This window comes from Erpetoichthys calabaricus, chromosome 10 (assembly GCF_900747795.2).
Source record: "Erpetoichthys calabaricus chromosome 10, fErpCal1.3, whole genome shotgun sequence".
Lineage (NCBI taxonomy): Eukaryota > Metazoa > Chordata > Cladistia > Polypteriformes > Polypteridae > Erpetoichthys > Erpetoichthys calabaricus.
Window position 1 is genome coordinate 59,866,355 of NC_041403.2, and position 18,084 is coordinate 59,884,438.

The window sequence follows — 18,084 nt, forward strand, 5'->3', positions numbered from 1 at the left end:
TCTCAGCCATCTGCCAATAGCGTCCTTGTATGAAATCAACTAGGCAAACCAACTGAGGAAGCATGTACCAGAAATTAAAAGACCCATTGTCCGCAGAAACCCGCGAAGCAGCGAAAAATCCACGATATATATTTAAATATGCTTACATATAAAATCCGCGATGGAGTGAAGCCGCGAAAGGCGAAGCGCGATATAGCGAGGGATTACTGTATTGTGAAAGATCAGCCTCGGCACAGACAGACATGGACAGCAAATGTACAAAACACGCACCATTTATTTTCCCCAACACACAACACTGTGCACAAAAATGCCACACTCTACTTAGTCCTTTCTCTTTCTTTAGGCCACCTCCACTCCTCCTTGTAATCTCCGTCTTCTTCCACCCAACTCCGGCTCCTTGAGTGGTGGCTGCAGGCTCCTCTTATAGCCCACCTGGAAGTTCTTCAGGTGGTAATTAGCCTAATTAGGCTGCACTTCCGGGTGTGGCTGCATCACAGTCATTAAGTCGTTCCGCTCCCCCTGGTGGTGGCCACGTAGCCCAAAAGGCATGAGCTCCAGTGTTCCACGATTGTGGCCCCGGTACCGCCCAGGGGGGCTGCTCTCTTGCACACAAGGAAAGATGGTGCCTCTCTCCCGGTCCGTCTTTCTTCCAGGCATCCCGGTGGGGCAAGATCCCTGGTTGTCTGCCACACTATCTATCTATCTATCTATCTATCTATCTATCTATCTATCTATCTATCTATCTATCTATCTATCTATCTATCTATCTATCTATCTATCTATCTATCTATCTATCTATCTATCTATCTATCTATCTATCTATATACGCAAAACTCAAAGTTGACTGATTGACTCCTTCACTCATTCACTCCCCAACAGACACACTATTACCCATTTAGTTAAAAACGGAAATTTGGCAGGATGGTACATCTAGTTCAGTAGGTATCTGCTAAGAAAGTACATTTCAATATACCAATATTTATCGGTAAACAAAAAATAATAACTAAATACCCCAAAATCTCAAAAATGCTTTGATGGATTTGATTAAAATTTGGTGATGCTATAGAAAAAAAAATTAGTCAACATGTGTTTTTTATTTCTCGATATTTGTCAATGATAATATTGTGAGAAGTGGCTATTGTAGTGCACTGTGTCCTCTTTCTTGGCACAGCGATGAGGCTTATGGGGCTTTCCATGTTAGCACTAACAATAGGGTAGAAGGAGTGAAGAAGGCAAAGTGTTCTGCACAGGAAAAAGAGAGGGGATCAGGGCTTGAATGGATCGTCGATTTTATATACTAACGTCAACATGCTCCGATCTCAAAGCCTGCCCCGCTCCTCAATGTCATATACTAAAATAAACAAGCTATGCTCTCCAAGTGTGACACCTCTTCATATTCAGCCCCCCTAAAGGACCTCAATATCATATACTAAATAAATGATCTCTGAAGTTCAAGGGGTACCGCAAACTAAAATGTCATATAAAATTTATAATGCATTGTGAGGGGGAACAAGAGATCGACAACACATAGTTCCTTCCTGTATGGTTTCACTTCAACTACTGGATGTGTTATATTAGGCATGAGCTGTGAAATGGAAGGAGCAAAGTTCGACTAAGTTCAAGTAAAATATGTTTACTAGTAAAGCTTGAGTCGGGTTGCCAAAGCGGGAGGGGTAAATACCAGAGAAGTGTCTACCTCGTGTCCAACACAAGCAGGTACCGACTGCATCAGTTTAAATACTAGTGCAGCTTAGTTAACATGTCCTACATGACCAAAACGGAGAAGGGTGGAAAACCACACATATGCTGTGAGTTCACGAGATTTCTTTTCACATATTCTCTTCTGTACAATCCTTACTTCTCTCCTATTTGGACCTCACTCCTTCATAAAAAGTTTTCCCCTTCATTGTTTACATTTCAGACTCCCATGTCTTCTTTTCTCTACCAACAAAGATGTTATTATAATACATTTACAAGGAGAAAAACAGTGTTTGAAGTGGGCTGGAAATCATTTTTAAGAAGTCTCTGCATCATAGTATCAGCTGTTATTTTGTTCCACTTTGACCACTACAGAAAACAATTCCAAAATTAAAATATTCTGTTCATTGCACCATTTAAATGTGCAGCCTTTAAATAACATTGCTATTTGTCCATTCATCCATCCATCCATCCATTATCCAACCTGCTATATCCTAACTACAGGGTCATGGGGGTCTGCTGGAGCCAATCCCAGCCAGCACAGGCCGCAAGGCAGGAAACAAACCTGGGCAGGGTGCCAGCCCACTGCAGGGCACACACACACACACACATCCACACACCAAGCACACACTAGGGACAATTTAGAATCGCCAATCCACCTAAACTGCATGTCTTTGGACTGTGGGAGGAAACTGGAGCACCCGGAGGAAACCAACACAGACACGGGGAGAACATGCAAACTCCACGCAGGGAGGACCCGGGAAGTGAACCCGTGTCTTCTAACTGCGAGGCAGAAGTGCTACCCACTGCGCCACCGTGCCACCCTATTGCTATTTGTAATACATTAAAATAAATAAAATAAATTTCAGAAACTATACAAAAATGTCCTGAGTTAGCTACATAGTAATTCTGATTAACCAATGACACTATGACTGAGGCTCATTGTCTGTAACTATAGACAACAAAGAAGTTATAGGCCCACTATAACGGACACAAAACCAGGTAGTACAGCTAGTTTTAGTATAAAGATAAGCAAAAGTTCATTATAGCAATGAAATAAATAATATTGCAGTGTTATATTATCATCTTCAAAAAAGTGAAACTTCATTTAATGTGGACTGTTTATTTTTGATGGCCATTAAAATGGTAGTTTTTATTGATTTAGAAAATACAAGGGGGCTTCGCCCCCTGCTCGCTTCGCTCGCCTACCCCCAGCGTTTTGAACCCGTGCCCGCTGGGCAGCTACGTGTCCGGATGACGCACGTTTAATACGGAGCGTTTGCCCGTGTCATTCTGGAGTCCCCCACCGGTAATGCAGAGCTTCGTCCGTACTATTACGTGGTGCATTGTGGACTACTGTGGACCCCGTAGTTTTTCTTGTTTCAGTTTGTATCTGTGGTCAGTTGAGCTCATGTTTTTCAAGCTTTTGAATTCCGGTCTTCATTATCTGTAACCTGCTGTCCATGTGCGTGGCCCCCTTGTTCAACCTGTTTATGACGTTTTACTTTCCTTTCTACTCTGTCTTTAATTTCTGACTGTGCTTTATTCTGGTTTTGTTTCAGTGACACTTGGTCCGTGGTGATTATATGTAAAGGAGGCAGTCTAATTTTCTCCTTTTGACAACAACGTGTAAATTCATTATTTGTATTGCCAGTTGTTTCCTCTGGGAAGTTAAGTGAATGACAATGATTGCAAATAACATTCATTAATCCCAATGAATTTTCCTCAATAGTGGACTCATTATTGAAGGCGTTGTCAGCCAACTGGCGTAAGCATTTAGCAGGTGTCTGGCGTTGATGTCCGCGACGGGCATGTTTTGCTTGTGGCGTTTGACTACCGCGTTGTTGCATGTACATTATTTGTGACGCGCTATTTTGTAGTTTTAATTGATTTGCCACCGCTTTGCGAAAAGTCCGTTTCAGTCTACGTCGTGCATTGGATATGTAATAAGGAGGATCGCACTCACTGTTAATATGTAGCCTTTTCTGCAGTTGAACGGTTAATAGTGCTTTATTGTAAGGAGATCCACCTATGCTCACACCTATGCCGCCTAGTGTGAAGGTGTTCAGATGACGTATGTTTAATATGGACGTTTCCTTTAGAAATGTGGTTTTGGGTGTCACTTCTTATTGATGGGGGGGGGGGGGGGGGGGTTGAGGATTGTTGTTGCGCGAGCGTCTTCTTTCTTTTTGTGTTCCTGTGTCTTGTTTGAATCCCCCTCTTTGTGTGTGTCCCGTCCCTTGCTTGTAGGGTCTGTGGGGTGGTTTTGTGTTTTTTTTTTTTGTCTTCCATGGGCTTGTTGAATCCCCCTCTTGGTGTGTGTCCCGTCCCGTCCCATGCCTGTGGGGGGGATGTCGTGCCTTGCTGTTGTGCGCTCGTCTGTTCTTTTTTTTTGGTGTGTTTAGTTTCATGTGACTCCTTTTTGTATGTGCTCACTCCTTTTTTCTGTGGTCTTGTCCGCCACTCGCGGCCCCTCATCCGCCTTTGTCGCCCTCTTTTGTCCGCCTTTCTCCAACTCTCGCGGACTCTTTTTGTGCCTGCGCCTCTCGCGGACCCTCATCCGCCTCTCTCGCCCTCTTTTGTCCGCCTTTCTCGGCTCCTCAGCCGACTCTCGCGGACTCTTTTTGCGCCTGCGCAGTACGTCTTTTTGCAGCTACGGCCCATGGCCGGATGTGCCTGCGTCCATCATCCGGTTTAGCATTCTCGGTTAGTAATATAGATACTGTGAGGCAACATTCCAGGTGGTAATTGTGAATTAAGAAATTCTGAGAAATAAATATTCACATACTGTATTTGAAGTGTTTAACAATGATATACAGTGATCCCTCGCTATATCGCGCTTCGCCTTTCGCGGCTTCACTCCATCGCGGATTTTATATGTAAGCATATTTAAATATATATCGCGGATTTTTCGCTGCTTCGCGGGTTTCTGCGGACAATAGGTCTTTTAATTTCTGGTACATGCTTCCTCAGTTGGTTTGCCCAGTTGATTTCATACAAGGGACGCTATTGGCAGATGGCTGAGAAGCTACCCAGCTTACTTTCTCTCTCTCTCTCTCTCTCTCTCTCTTGCGCTGACTAGGGGGGTGTGAGCAGGGGGGCTGTGTGCAGCTGCTTCCTGAAAGGACATGCTGCACGGAGCTTCGCATACTTAAAAGCTCAAAGGGCACGTATTGATTTTTTATCTCTCTCTCTATCTCTCTCTAACTCTCTCTCTGCTCCTGACAGAGGGGGTGTGAGCTGCCGCCTTCAACAGCTTTGTACCGGCGGTGCTTCGCATATTTAAAAGCCAAAAAGCCCTATTGTTTTTTTTTTTTGACTGCTTGCTTTGCACTCCTTTGAAAAGGAAGATATGTTTGCATTCTTTTAATTGTGAGACAGAACTGTCATCTCTGTCTTGTCATGGAGCACAGTTTAAACTTTTGAAAAAGAGACAAATGTTTGTTTGCAGTGTTTGAATAACGTTCCTGTCTCTCTACAACCTCCGGTGTTTCTGCGCAAATCTGTGACCCAAGCATGACATTCTAAAAATAACCATATAAACATATGGTTTCTACTTCGCGGATTTTCCTACTTCGCGGGTGGCTCTGGAACGCAACCCCCGCGATGGAGGAGGGATTACTGTAATCAAACATATGTACCACTGGAAGCTTATTAATGATTTTGGGGGAAAAAAAATTAAAGAAGTAGGTGTTAGAAATGTTGTGCTAAACACCTCTATTAAACAGCAACTTAATGTGACAAAGAGACAGACTGTGTGATCTAAATTAAAGTTAATTGAGCCACATTGTAAAGTAAACAGTTCAAATAGTCGACGGTTATAATACAAACTGCTCCGTTACCCTATCGTAATGGAAAGAGAAATTATTCCGCAGAACTGAATACGACACCTATAGACTGAATTACTTCTTTGAGTGGGTGGCAATTTTGTGAATATCAAGATAAAATGGACACCTCTTGATTTAAAAGATTTAAAATATACTATCTTTAGCACAGATTTAACCTTTAGATGTCACATTTCCTTATCTAAGACTTGATTTCTCCATCGTAGCTATACTGCAAAATTACCTATTTTTTAATTTACAGTATATAGAAAAGCTAATTTATTATTGTTTGGCATACATAATTGAATATTGTAATGTAATATTGTTTGATTTCAATAGTATAGCCAATTTAAATAAAGTCAGAGAGGATCATAACTACAATTAAGCAGTATAACTGCATATCTTCAGTTCTTGAACTTCTATACTAGTTTGCAATTAAGGTAAGAGCTGATTTTTAATTCTTTTCTTTTTAAAGGATTAACTCCCCTTTACAGTACCTTTCAGGAGGTATTAATGCCTCTCCTCCACAATGTATGCTGTGATCACCTCCACAATGTATGCTGTGATCACAAGATCACGAGTGCTGCTTAAATTTTACAGGAATAATAAAACTAGTGTAACATCTGAAATTATCTATTCACCAATATTACAAATTCCATTTGATCTAATTTTTCAAATCAAGACAGTAGGTTTTTTAATAATTTTGGCAATTATTGTGTTTAGCTGCCACTAAGTTTTTCTGTTGGCCTGGAATCACAGCCATTTTAATCAGGTTGTCTTTCTTGGGCTGGGTTGAAGGACTGTGGAGGCAGTTTTACATAAGTGCTGAGAGCAATAAAAAAATGTCCTTAACTATGGTTAGTTTTACCCAGTATAAGAAAATTTGCCAGATCAATTGAAAATATGTTGTTTTATAATTACACTTTAAGTGTTTGCATTTTTACACATTTGCCCACCATGAACTAAAATAAATGAAATATCCACCATGCTCTTTTTCTATGGACAAATATTCTCTTTATACACAGCTGTGAGATGCAGGTGGCTCCCCACTTCGACCGGGAGGAATCTGAATGTTTTGGAATTTGTGCAAAAAAGTAGTGTGGTCCATGCAAGTTGAAAAAATACAATTATTTAGTGGCCCTAATAATAAACTGTATACACAAGTCATCTGAGTTCACTTACTAGGCTACCGACCACCTTTCACAGAGACAAATTAAGCCACGAGCAGTGATTAGCAAAATCAATAAGTGAGGTGATTAAATACATGTAGTGAACTGTTTATTCATCCAGGTACAAGACAGAACTATCTTTGAAGAGCTAAGTGATTTTTCTGCAAGTCTCACACTTACTTTGTACATGGTAGTGAAAGTCTACAAGCATCATCCATTTTATCATAAGCCTTGTCCTAAATATTGCTGTAAGTCTTGGCTCTTCACCCTCTCCAGCAAATCCAGAATGGTTTCTTCTAACGTTAGGTTAGGTTATATAGCACAGTGTGTAGAGTACATGTCCGAGGAGGTTATGCTCAAGCTCAAGCTTTATGATGCACTGGTTAGACCTCATCTGGAGCACTGAGTGTAGTTTTGGTTTCCAGGCTACAAAAAAGACAGACGTGCTAGAAAAAGAGAAGAGTGACTGGGCTGATTCCAGGACTGCAAGGGATGAGGTATGAGGAAAGATTAAAAGAGCTGAGCCTTTTCAGTTTAAGTGATAGGAGATTATGAGGTGACATAATTGAAATGTTTAAAATTATGAAGGGAATTAGTCCAGAGGATTGAGACTATTACTTTAAAATGACTTCATCAAGAACACCTATGTCACCAAGTAGTGTGGTAAACAGTGAGACTTTAGGGACTTTCAAAATTAAACTTGATGTTTTTTTATTAGACTTAAGTAGATAAGACTGGCAAGCTTTGTTGGGCTCAATGTTCTTATCTAGATTGTCCTAACATTCTAATTAGAGAAAGAGGCAGTTCTTGAAATTAGCACAAACTGTAGCGGATGGTTACCAATATCATGTAAGTATTAGCCGTTATTCATTGCTGTTGTACACGGCACATCAAACTCTGCAGGAAAGGGTTATAAAAAAAGAACGAACGAGGTAAAAGAAACATGCATTTAATGCTATATTAAAAAATAAAAATATGAATGAAATTCTTAAAATATTTGAAGATTAGCTAACTTAATGATGAGAGCAATTATAAATAAAAGTGATTCACCCTATGTGAAATTGTTTGGAATTTAAATCTGCATAAATTGGAGGTCCCCTAGGACTGAATTTAAAAACTACTGTGTGATTTTAATTTTTGTATATTGAGATTTTTTTCTGTTCTTAAATGTACTGTAAATACAAATACAGATCCACAATAAACCCCATTTAAAACCATACATTCTTCCCTCTACCTCCAAATACAAAATAGACGAAGCAATGGTTTTGGGAGGATATTCAACCTTGCTTCATCTGTAATTTTGTTTTTGCATGTGATAATTGTATGCATAAATTAAAAATCTTTAAAAGAACCATCAGTGGCAAAGGTACCAGTAGGATGATACTGGTCAAAAGAAACCAACACAGTCAGATATAATGTTTTTCTATATGTTAGTGTGGGCAATCCAAGGCTAACATGAAGCAATGGTTTCTGTTATAGTGAGCGGTATTTTGAGATTAAAATCTGCATGTATGAGAAAGATAGTATATAACCAATAAGTAAATTAAGGATGTTAGAAGGCACAATGTGAGCCCAACTAAATCAAGAGTCATTGACCTTTTACCAGAGAAAGAGTGAAGGCAAGGGGAGCTTTTGAGATGGAAGCATTTTTTTTTGGTAAGCATGTGGCAGCAGTTTCAAATTGGGAGAACTGGAAAGCTATTTAGCATTTGAGAAAGCAGACGGTCTGTAATGACAAGAACAACAATCTGGATATGATAAAGGGACACTCTCATCTGATAATGCTATACCTTCAGAGGCCTGTCCTCCACCATGAGGTGTGGAACCTACTTCTAGGTAATCAAGGTGGTGCTCAGTGGGTGTTTCACTTGAGGTGATGTATAAAGGGTTTTGAAAATAGAGATGTCACACCATTTCACAGACATGGACAAAGAAATCTGTTTAGTGGGGTACAAAAAGAATTCACTGTTTCTTCTTTGGTTTGTTTACTGGATACTATCAAATTTCAGTCATCCATTCCTGCTACCTTTTAAAGCCAATAAACACCAACTAATGAAATCATTTTGGTCTTCTGTTAGCATTATTTCAGACTGGGAGTAAGACGGCAGGGCACTTATTGGTTATAATCAACAACATTTTTACACATGGTATAACAATAATACATTAAATGCACAGTATGAAATGAATGTGTATTTTCATGATCTCAATTACTGGTTCCATATGGCACAGCAAAGTATAATTTAAAGATTAGCAAGACAAGTGTTAGAACGATTCAGGGAGGTGTTTACACAACTTTTCTCAGCTTACTGCACATTTTATCTTTAACAGACAGTTTTTCCACCTCTCAACATTAAGGCAATTTGCATTCATGAATGCCAGTCCCCAATATAAATGATCAAATAGTAGGCAGCTGTGCAAAGTGGAAGTGGTATTGGCTCAGTGATGGCGTTTTGCTGTATTTCAGATCTTTGCTGTGGCTGTTTTGCTGTTAAATTATTTGCTTTATATTCAATGTTAACATGGTGATGACAAAAAATGATTGTGGATTCCTTTTGAATGTTAAATATAAATTACCTGTAAATGTGTACTGTATATTACGTATTTACTTTGGTCTGACTAACCTAAAACTAACCTAAAACTAGGTAAATCACGTTCATAATGAATTGTATTGCAACTTTGGATTTTATTGACAGTTTCTCTGTATTTAAAATATAATCACAGTTTATAAAGTGTTTACCAGCCAATAATAAGCTGAAATGAAATTGACTTATAGTGTCTTTGATTTATGCTTTGTGGCGATATGCGTTGTGATTGATGTTACACAAAATATCAGTTGATGTATGGGAGGAGAATTTCTGCATCAATTTAAACCAAACATATTTTAATGTAAACTACCATAACATACTGTAACATTCTGAAACTTGTTCAGTTCAATTCAGGATCATGCAGGAGCTGGAAGATTATCCCAATATATATACTGTATATGGGAGTAAGTCATAAACAATTCACAATCTATATATATTGTGGAATATGACCTGGACACAGACAGGCAGACACGTTGTAAGTACCCCCACACACGTTTATTTTGGGTCTCCATAATACAATAAGTCACTCACCGAACCCAATACCTCACAGTCCTTGGCCAACACAATGCCTTTATCTCTTTTCAGACCGCCTCCTTCTTCCTCCTCTTGAGACCTTGTCCACTCTTCCACCCGACTCAAGTCATCATGCAAAGTGAGGCAGCCCCTTTAAATAAGCACCCGGATGTGCTCCAGGTGCGTCCCCGGCAATCTCCCACCGACACGCCCCTGTGTGGCAGAAGTGCCGGCTGTATCCCCGGAAGCACTCTGGGTGTCCCTGTTCCTCTTCCCCCCAGCACTTCCTGGTGTGGCGGAAGTGCTGAGGTCCAGGGGTCTGTACCCGTGGCCCCCAGGGTGGTCGCCCCCTCGAGGTCTGGAGGAGGCATAAGCCCTCCTCCGGTCTTCTCGGGCGTCCCGGCTGGGTACCACCCCCATCCGGGTACCACAATATATATATATATATATATATATATATATATATATATATATATATATATATATATATATATACATACACTAGGGGGCAAAGCACCCTGCTCGCTTCACTCACCCACCCACCCCTTCCCCAGACCACGGGGCGTGCCTCACTCCAGGCATTTCGTGTTTCTACCACTCGCATTGTGAAGAGGGGGCTGAATGCACGTTAAGGAGATGCGGTCGGATCAGCTGCTGTCTTGCTGCTGCTGCTACAGAGCTGCGTCGTGCTGCGCCTCGATCATTTAAAAGCCTGTACAGCAGCTGTCCTTTTGTCTCACTGCTTTGTCTGGTGGGATGTCAAAGTGTCTTCCGAGAAGATCACGTCTCGACCTAAGTTTTTTTCATTATAATAGAGAGATATATAGCAAAGCTGGTTGACTGAGTCACTCATCAATAAAAACACATTTTCCCATTTCGTTAAAGCTGAAATTTGTACAATTAGGGCTATAGGTATCTGCTAGGAAAGGACATTTCAACACATCAGTATCAACCCCCAGAACAACAGTACCCCAGATTTTCAAAAATAACGTGACTGATTTGAATGAAACTTAGTGATGTTATAAAAAAAGTAAATTAGACAGCATGTGTCTATATTTGTTGGTAATAATGTTGTAGCAAATGGGGTATTCTTAGGCACCATGTCCTTTTTCTGTCTCAGCACAGATAACTGGGGATTGCAGTTCCTTTAAATGAATGGCGCCAACATAACAGCGCCACTGACCAGACTGACACTGTAATCGTGCAGTCAATTGGGGCTGCTGCTTTATTCAAAGGAGTGCCACTACTAGAAGTGAAGTGGAAGAAAACTCAGGAAGCACTAAGAAAATGTGCTTAGCAAGTTGCATCATTGGGTGCACGCAGCACTCCCTACTTTGTCAGCTTCTTCTTACAAAATACTAAATATGTTCAAATTCTAGCCAGATTAGATTGTCAATCATGCTTATATATATGCTTTGAACAATGGGGTGGAAGACAACAGGCCTTGGTCGTGAAATACATGGAATGTTGCGGAGAACTAGGATGTCCCATTGGAGGTCAGACCGCAATATGCCACTGCACTGCGCTCAGGTTTACAAAGCAGAAACAGTGAAGTGCCATTTGTTATACTTGAGCCAGGGTTCCTTCTCTGGCTGGTGTTTGAATCCTTTGCTCATTTTTGATTCTTTTGTTTCCATTGATTTTATTTCTGTTTAGTTGCATAATTCTGTGTATTTGATTTTGTCTATGTATGTATGCCTGAGTTCCAGTCCTTGTGTTTTGTGCGTGGTTTCCATAGAGACTGGACTATCTGCCCATCACTGCAAGAGAGTGTCCCCAAACATTGGGGCAATCAACAGTTACTGGTGGTTCATTAAATGTGCTTTTTCATTTGAATGTGATTGTTCTTGTGTTTTGTGAATTTCTGTATTTTTGAACCATGCTCTGTTTTGTTACTTTGCTTCTGAATTCTGAGTTGGGGCTCTGTTTGCTCGGATTGCTTTGCGTGTCAAGAAATTCCTTTTTGCTTTTTGTTCAGAGCATTCTTGTTATAAAGAGTCTACTCTAGAGTTAGAGTTTGCCTTAATTACTAGCCAAGGTGTGACAGTAATATACATCTCTACTGGGTATTCTTGGAAGGTTTTGGGGCTTAACATGCTTCAGACCTCTCAAGAATCATAACACAGGTATGCCTATCAGTCCACTTCAAGCCATGGGAGTAACAGCATGCCTTGATCGTTTGAAACATTTGCGTAGCTCATTAAAGTAGTCTACCACAAACATTGTACATAGTTCATCATATTTCTTTCCATCCATTCTTTCTACACAGTGCTTAAAACGTTCAGTTCATTACCTGGAACACATAAATGTGCAGCTTATAAACAATTCCATGTGTCTTGCTTTTGATGTAAACCCTCCAAAACTTTGTAATGGTACAAGATTACTGATCAGAGTTATATTCAAATCTGATTGAACCTACCAAATTTACAGGATGTGCTACCGGGTGAAATTATATTTATACCTAAAATTCCCATTATTCCCACGAATTACCTCTTTCAATTCAAAATAATTCAGTTTCCTGTAAAATTATGTTTTCAAATGACCATCAACAAAAGCCAAAGACTGTCGGTAGGGAAAGCACGAATTGATATATGCCACGAAAGTTATACTCATGGGCAACTGGATCTAGTAGTAAAGAGCTCCACTGAACTAATAATATTAGTCCCTGGCAAAAAAAATAACAAATACCATATGGATAGAAGTATTTGGTTACACAGTACTTCTGATACATCCACTTAATCGACGGCTGAATATCCAAGGTCCCTTCTCTTAGGTATGCTGGAAAACACAGCTAGGATATTTATAAAAATTAACACAGAAGGAATAGCTTACTTGTGCATTCTTTTTTGACATAGTCTCCAAGGTTATTAAAACATTTAATCCAAAGATGACATGTCTGTCACAGGGATGTTCAAGATTTTAATCAGCAGTGAACATGGAGAGATGAATTGATTATTGTTCATCTGTGAGATTCCTTACACCATTATTTAACATTTTGATTCATTCATAGACACTGCTGTGTTGTTTTTTTTAAGCCATTCCTGTATAGCTGTAACTTTATGTTTGGGAGTCTTTGTGTCGCTGGAAAACAAATATTCTTCCAAGATGCAGATTGTTTTGCAGATATCAGGTTTTCCTTTAAGGTTTCAGTGTATTTTGTTGCATTCATTTTAAACTTTACCTTCACAAGCCTTCCAGGGCCTACTCCAGAGAAGCACCACCATGCTTCATTTTTGGTAATGTACAACGTCTGGTTTATGTAGAAAAATAGTGTTTAGTCTGATGATGCTGCCACCACCACGCTTCACAATGGTGATGGTGCCGTGATTTAATTATTCCAAACACAGTGTTTAGTCTGATGGCCAAAAGGCTTCATTTTAGTCTCATCAGACCACAGAACCTTCTCTCAGCTCACTTGCTAGACTCCTATGTGCCTTTTGGCAAATTCTAGCTGATATGTTAGGCACATTTTGGTTTTCTCTATATCACTCCCCAACAGTTGTCTGCAGAGCCTCTTCAATCTGAGACACTGTAGTCTGTACCTCCTTCAGAGTTCTCATAGGTCTCTTGGGGGCCTTCCTCACTAGTCTTCTTCTTGCTCAGCTTTTGTGGACAGCCTGCTATAAGCAGATTTACAGCGGTGCCATACTCAATTTCTCAATGATTGATTTAACTGGACTACAAGGGATAGTCAGTGACTTGGATATTTTCTTGTAGCCATCCATCTACATAGTGTAATACTTGCCTCATTATGCTTGTCTTTTTCTCTACTTCTCTGCATCCATCAATAATTGTATTGCTGCTTAGAAGCTTGTTATCCATCCACCTATTTATTCTCAAACTCATTTAATCATATAAAAGTTGTGAGGGCAGCAGAATATTTTTTATTGCAAATTATTTGCAGATTGAAGTAAATCACCAAGTTTTTGCAAACATTTGTAGTGAAACATTAAAGCCCGTTTAAAGCAAATTCACTTCTTAAATGTTATACTTTGTAATTTATTCTTGCATGAATCAAATAATTTAAAAATTGGTTAAATGGCTTATAGTGTAGCATACACTATGTTTTGCATAGGCAGAGAGCCATGGACTTAACACACTCAGGAGGTGTAACATTTTCAAATTCAGCTATTGTTAAATTTGCACATTCTTTATCTATGTGCATTTTTACCTTGGTACTTCAGTTTTCCTTTTATTACCCAAAGATTTGTACGTCACGTTATTTAGAACTCCTAAAAGACCCTGTAAAGGGTGAATATGAATGTGTGCATTAGTGTGCCCTGTGACTGGAGCCATTTCCTTGTGCCAAATGCAGTTCCAGCTCTCTAAGAGTCTAAAGCTGGATTAAGTGGATTCCGTGACAGGCTGGATTAATGATTCATGTCGTTTTAAACAGTACAGTTCCAGTCGAATTTGTCTGCAAGTTTCCTGTTGAATAAATACTTTTGTATTTTGATCAGAAACCTTTCAGACAGATTTTCATCCATTTACTTCCAACATACTTTAAGAGCTGAAAGGTCCAGCCTTTATTCTGTAATTAAATGTCACAAGGCAACAAGAAAACTTGACTTGTTCTTGAAATTTTGTGGTTAAAAGAAAGCAAAAGCAGCACCAGCACTGAAGCTAAACTCCTTGAGAATACAGAATCAAAGTGAGTAAGGTAACCGCTACAGGTGCTGTGGTATTGCCATCTTAAGTCTCTATTTTCTGGATTTCATTATTCATCTGCTTTCCCACTCAGTAGTCCTGTCACACTGTGAACAACTGAAGCGGGCATTTCAAAACAATACCGAATTTTAATTTGTCAAGTGCATTTTCTTTGAAAGTAAGATTTGCAATTGACTTCCGTTCCTAGCTAAAATTCATATAAAGAGGGAGAAGGCAATCAGATTGATAGTGACAAGCAAGTTATTTTTATGAATTTGAACTGTCTGCAGAGGGAGCGCCACTTTAAGGGAAAAATAAATCAGCACACTGAAAAACAATAACAATCTATTCAGATGCATGTGCTTGTGTTCTTGGAGTTCTGTTTCACTGGTCTTAAGTGTGTCTTCTATAACATGATTCAACATTTTGAGGCTGATAACAAAATGAAAATTATGTTCATACTACATTTGTGATACACTGCTTTTCTCCATGCAGATATAAGGAGAGTGAACTGACTGCATACAGAGTTGTTTCTAAGGCGTTTTACAGAAAGAGTTATTGAAGAAAATTTAGTGCAGCTGACATACTGTATATATTTGATTGTTACAATTAAAAAAAGGCATGTCCAAAAGCCTTCCTGCAATAAAACATCCTTTCTTCAGATTTATCCGTGCTTTTCATTTTTTAGTCCAAAATTTCTACTTTCAGGTCCCAGTAAAATGTAACAAGACAGATATCAACAAGATAGAATGCCTCATGGATGCCCATCAAATTAATTTACAGTAGGGTAGAGCTGATAACCAACCTGACAACATATCTAGGTTGATCACTATGTGTATAGGTCATTACAATTCTGGCTCTGTGTGTGTGGTGTGGGTCACTAGTACATGTACTTTAACTACTGATAAAAACTGATATTTGACTTTCATCGGCTGCATGCTGCGTCCTTTTAAGGGAAGACACTGTAGGCCAAATGAATAGGATGTAGCCACATGTAGCAGGAATGATTAAATCAAATTTTAAAGGGCCCTCCAAGAGTCAGAAAACATATTAGACTCTGTGAAATAATAATAATAATTAGCAAAAGATTTATAACTATCTACAAGGTGTTTCAATTATCTTGATATAAGAAAAAAGTGCAAACCATCTTCGGAAACAAAAAAGATATTCCAGCTACATAGAGTACAACTTCAAAAAACTGCTGCGTGGCATGACCAATAAATGCCCCGAAGACTGGCCTCAACACACACATATATATATTTTATATATAAATGTCTACATGTAGAAAGTTGAAAAAAAAAAGGATGACAGAGTAAAAGAGCCTTTAAAGGTTAAAACGAGACAGAGAGAAAAGAAGCACCCCTATTCAACCTGTTTATTTATTTTAAGGATTTCGTTTGATTTCACCGTGATTTAAATGAGTGAAGTGCTATTCCACCTCCAAGTCGTTAGATGGGCGCACCTTGCGCGAGCAGTATGGAGCAGATTACAGCAAACAGGAAGAATAAATCCTCCTGTGTGAAGCTGACGCAAGCTCAATGCGTGTGCTCTCTTTATTCTTTATCACAGTTTCTAAACACTGGCTGGATGAAAGAACAGCAGCTCTCTGACTCTGAATGTTGCAGGGGTAACATACGTGTGGAAGTGTGTCTGTCTGTCTGTCCGGCCCGGAAGTGACAAGTGGAGTTGGAGTAAGGGCTCCATCTCTGAGGATACACAAATGAGGCCAGCACGTCGGCAAAACGAAACATCTGAAGAGTCACTCGCTTAGCCCCTAATACAGAAGCGAAGCGAGCACATCGACAAAACAAAACCTCCGAAGAAAGACAAAGTCTACATATATACATACATATATATACATATATATATATACATATATCGTCACACACATGCACATAGGAAACCATTTAAGGGTTCAATTAATGAAAATATTCCTACATTCTTCCCCTGCTGATCAACAGAAGAGCCTGCCTCTTAGAGAAATGACTTCTGCTTCCAGTCCTGTAACCCTGCCTCCTAAAGATGTCACTTCCACTTCTGGTCCCTCCGAACCCACCTCTTCCTGTCACCCAACTATATAAAGGCCATGTTTTCACTTTGTACTTAAGTTCTGTTTTGGAGTCACGTCTGTAAACACATATTATATTGATTGCTCAACTTTTCCTTGATTTCATGTATATAGGGTGTCTACCCCAAAACTTTCTGATGTGTTTGCTCTGCATATTTTATATACTGTATATATATATATATTTATATATATATAAATATGCTTACTAAATGCTTACCTGATGAACAATCGCTGCCCACATACCCTTCATCACAAGTACAAGTGCCATCCTTACAGCGACCTTTTTGGCTGCAGCTGTTGGGGCAGGTCAGAAGTGAACAGTCCTCTCCCCAGTGACCCTCCTTGCATTCACAGGTTCCATTAATACAAATGCCTTGGTCAGAACAGTCATTGAGACAACGCACTTCAGAACAGTCATCCCCAGTGTTAGTTTCTTCACAGACACATTCGCCATCAATGCAAAGTCCCTTTCCACTGCAGTCGTTCGGGCATCGCTCCTGAGAACAGTCATCTCCAGTAAAATCACTATCACATATACATTCACCTTCAAGACATAAGCCTCTGCCAGAGCAGTCATCAGGACAGCGAGGTTCTGAGCAATTTTTTCCCATCCAGCCATCCTCACAAATACAGCCACAAATGTCCATGCTAAAATTCCCATGTCCACTGCACTGAGGCACATAATCCAGCCGACCTAAAGAGAAAATAACATTTGTATTAAATTTTTTGATAATTATAGGGTTTTATTTAAAAAATCATTTTTATCCAAAAGCATTTTTAAATCATAAAAATGAGTAAAATTGTTAGCACTGTTCAACTGCAGCACTAGTAAGTCAAGTGTGCTGATATTAAAAATTGAAGGCTTACTTTTCAGTGCTTTACTGAAAAGTAAAGCCTCATTTACTCTTTCAAGCAGCACTCCTCATATCAAGTAATATCAAGTGCTTAACAAAGGAGAATATTATCATATCATAAAGTAAAACTAATAAAACACTTGTGATAGGAATGAACATTGAGTGCAATCAGAATAAGAAAATAATGTAACTGATTAAAGAGTGGTCACATTGCAGAGAAATTTAGATTGCTGGGAGCAGATATTTATTATCAGTGCAGTTAACAGACACCCAGTATAGCCAGAACGGCCAGTATAGCCACCTACACAGGATGCAGTGAAGCCCTGTTGAAAGCACAGTGTGATAAGGTAATGATCATTAGCTTCATGAGTGGTTGGCTTACAATTTCTATCATTAGCCTTTTTATCTAAACAGGACATAGGAAGAACACCTCAAAGGACAAAGAAAAGTAGCTGAATCCTATTATAGCACTGGATTATGAGTTTGGAGTTGAATGTGGAGTGAGGCCAAGTCAGCGGAGATCAACACAGTGGTGTAATGTAAGGGCTGCTGAATCACAGTTTAGGGAACTCGTTTTAATCTTGCCCTTTATCTGTGTGGTGTCTGTGCCTATTACTGTTTTGATCACAGAAATGCATATTTCATTTAATGGAAGGCTTAAAGTAGTTTAGTGTGAGTCAATGTGTGTGTTCCTTACAATGGACTGATATCTTATCCACAGGATGA

At 39.4% G+C, this 18,084-nt stretch overlaps 1 protein-coding gene across 1 annotated transcript in view; it reads right to left on the reverse strand.

Moving 5' to 3' along the window:
• tnr (tenascin R (restrictin, janusin)) overlaps positions 1-18,084 on the reverse strand; it is a 476,387-nt gene that overhangs the window by 182,773 nt on the left and 275,530 nt on the right. The window contains exon 4 of the mRNA XM_051933130.1: positions 16,722-17,198. Coding sequence (XP_051789090.1) covers positions 16,722-17,198 — 477 coding nt within the window. The remainder of the gene's footprint in view (positions 1-16,721; positions 17,199-18,084) is intronic.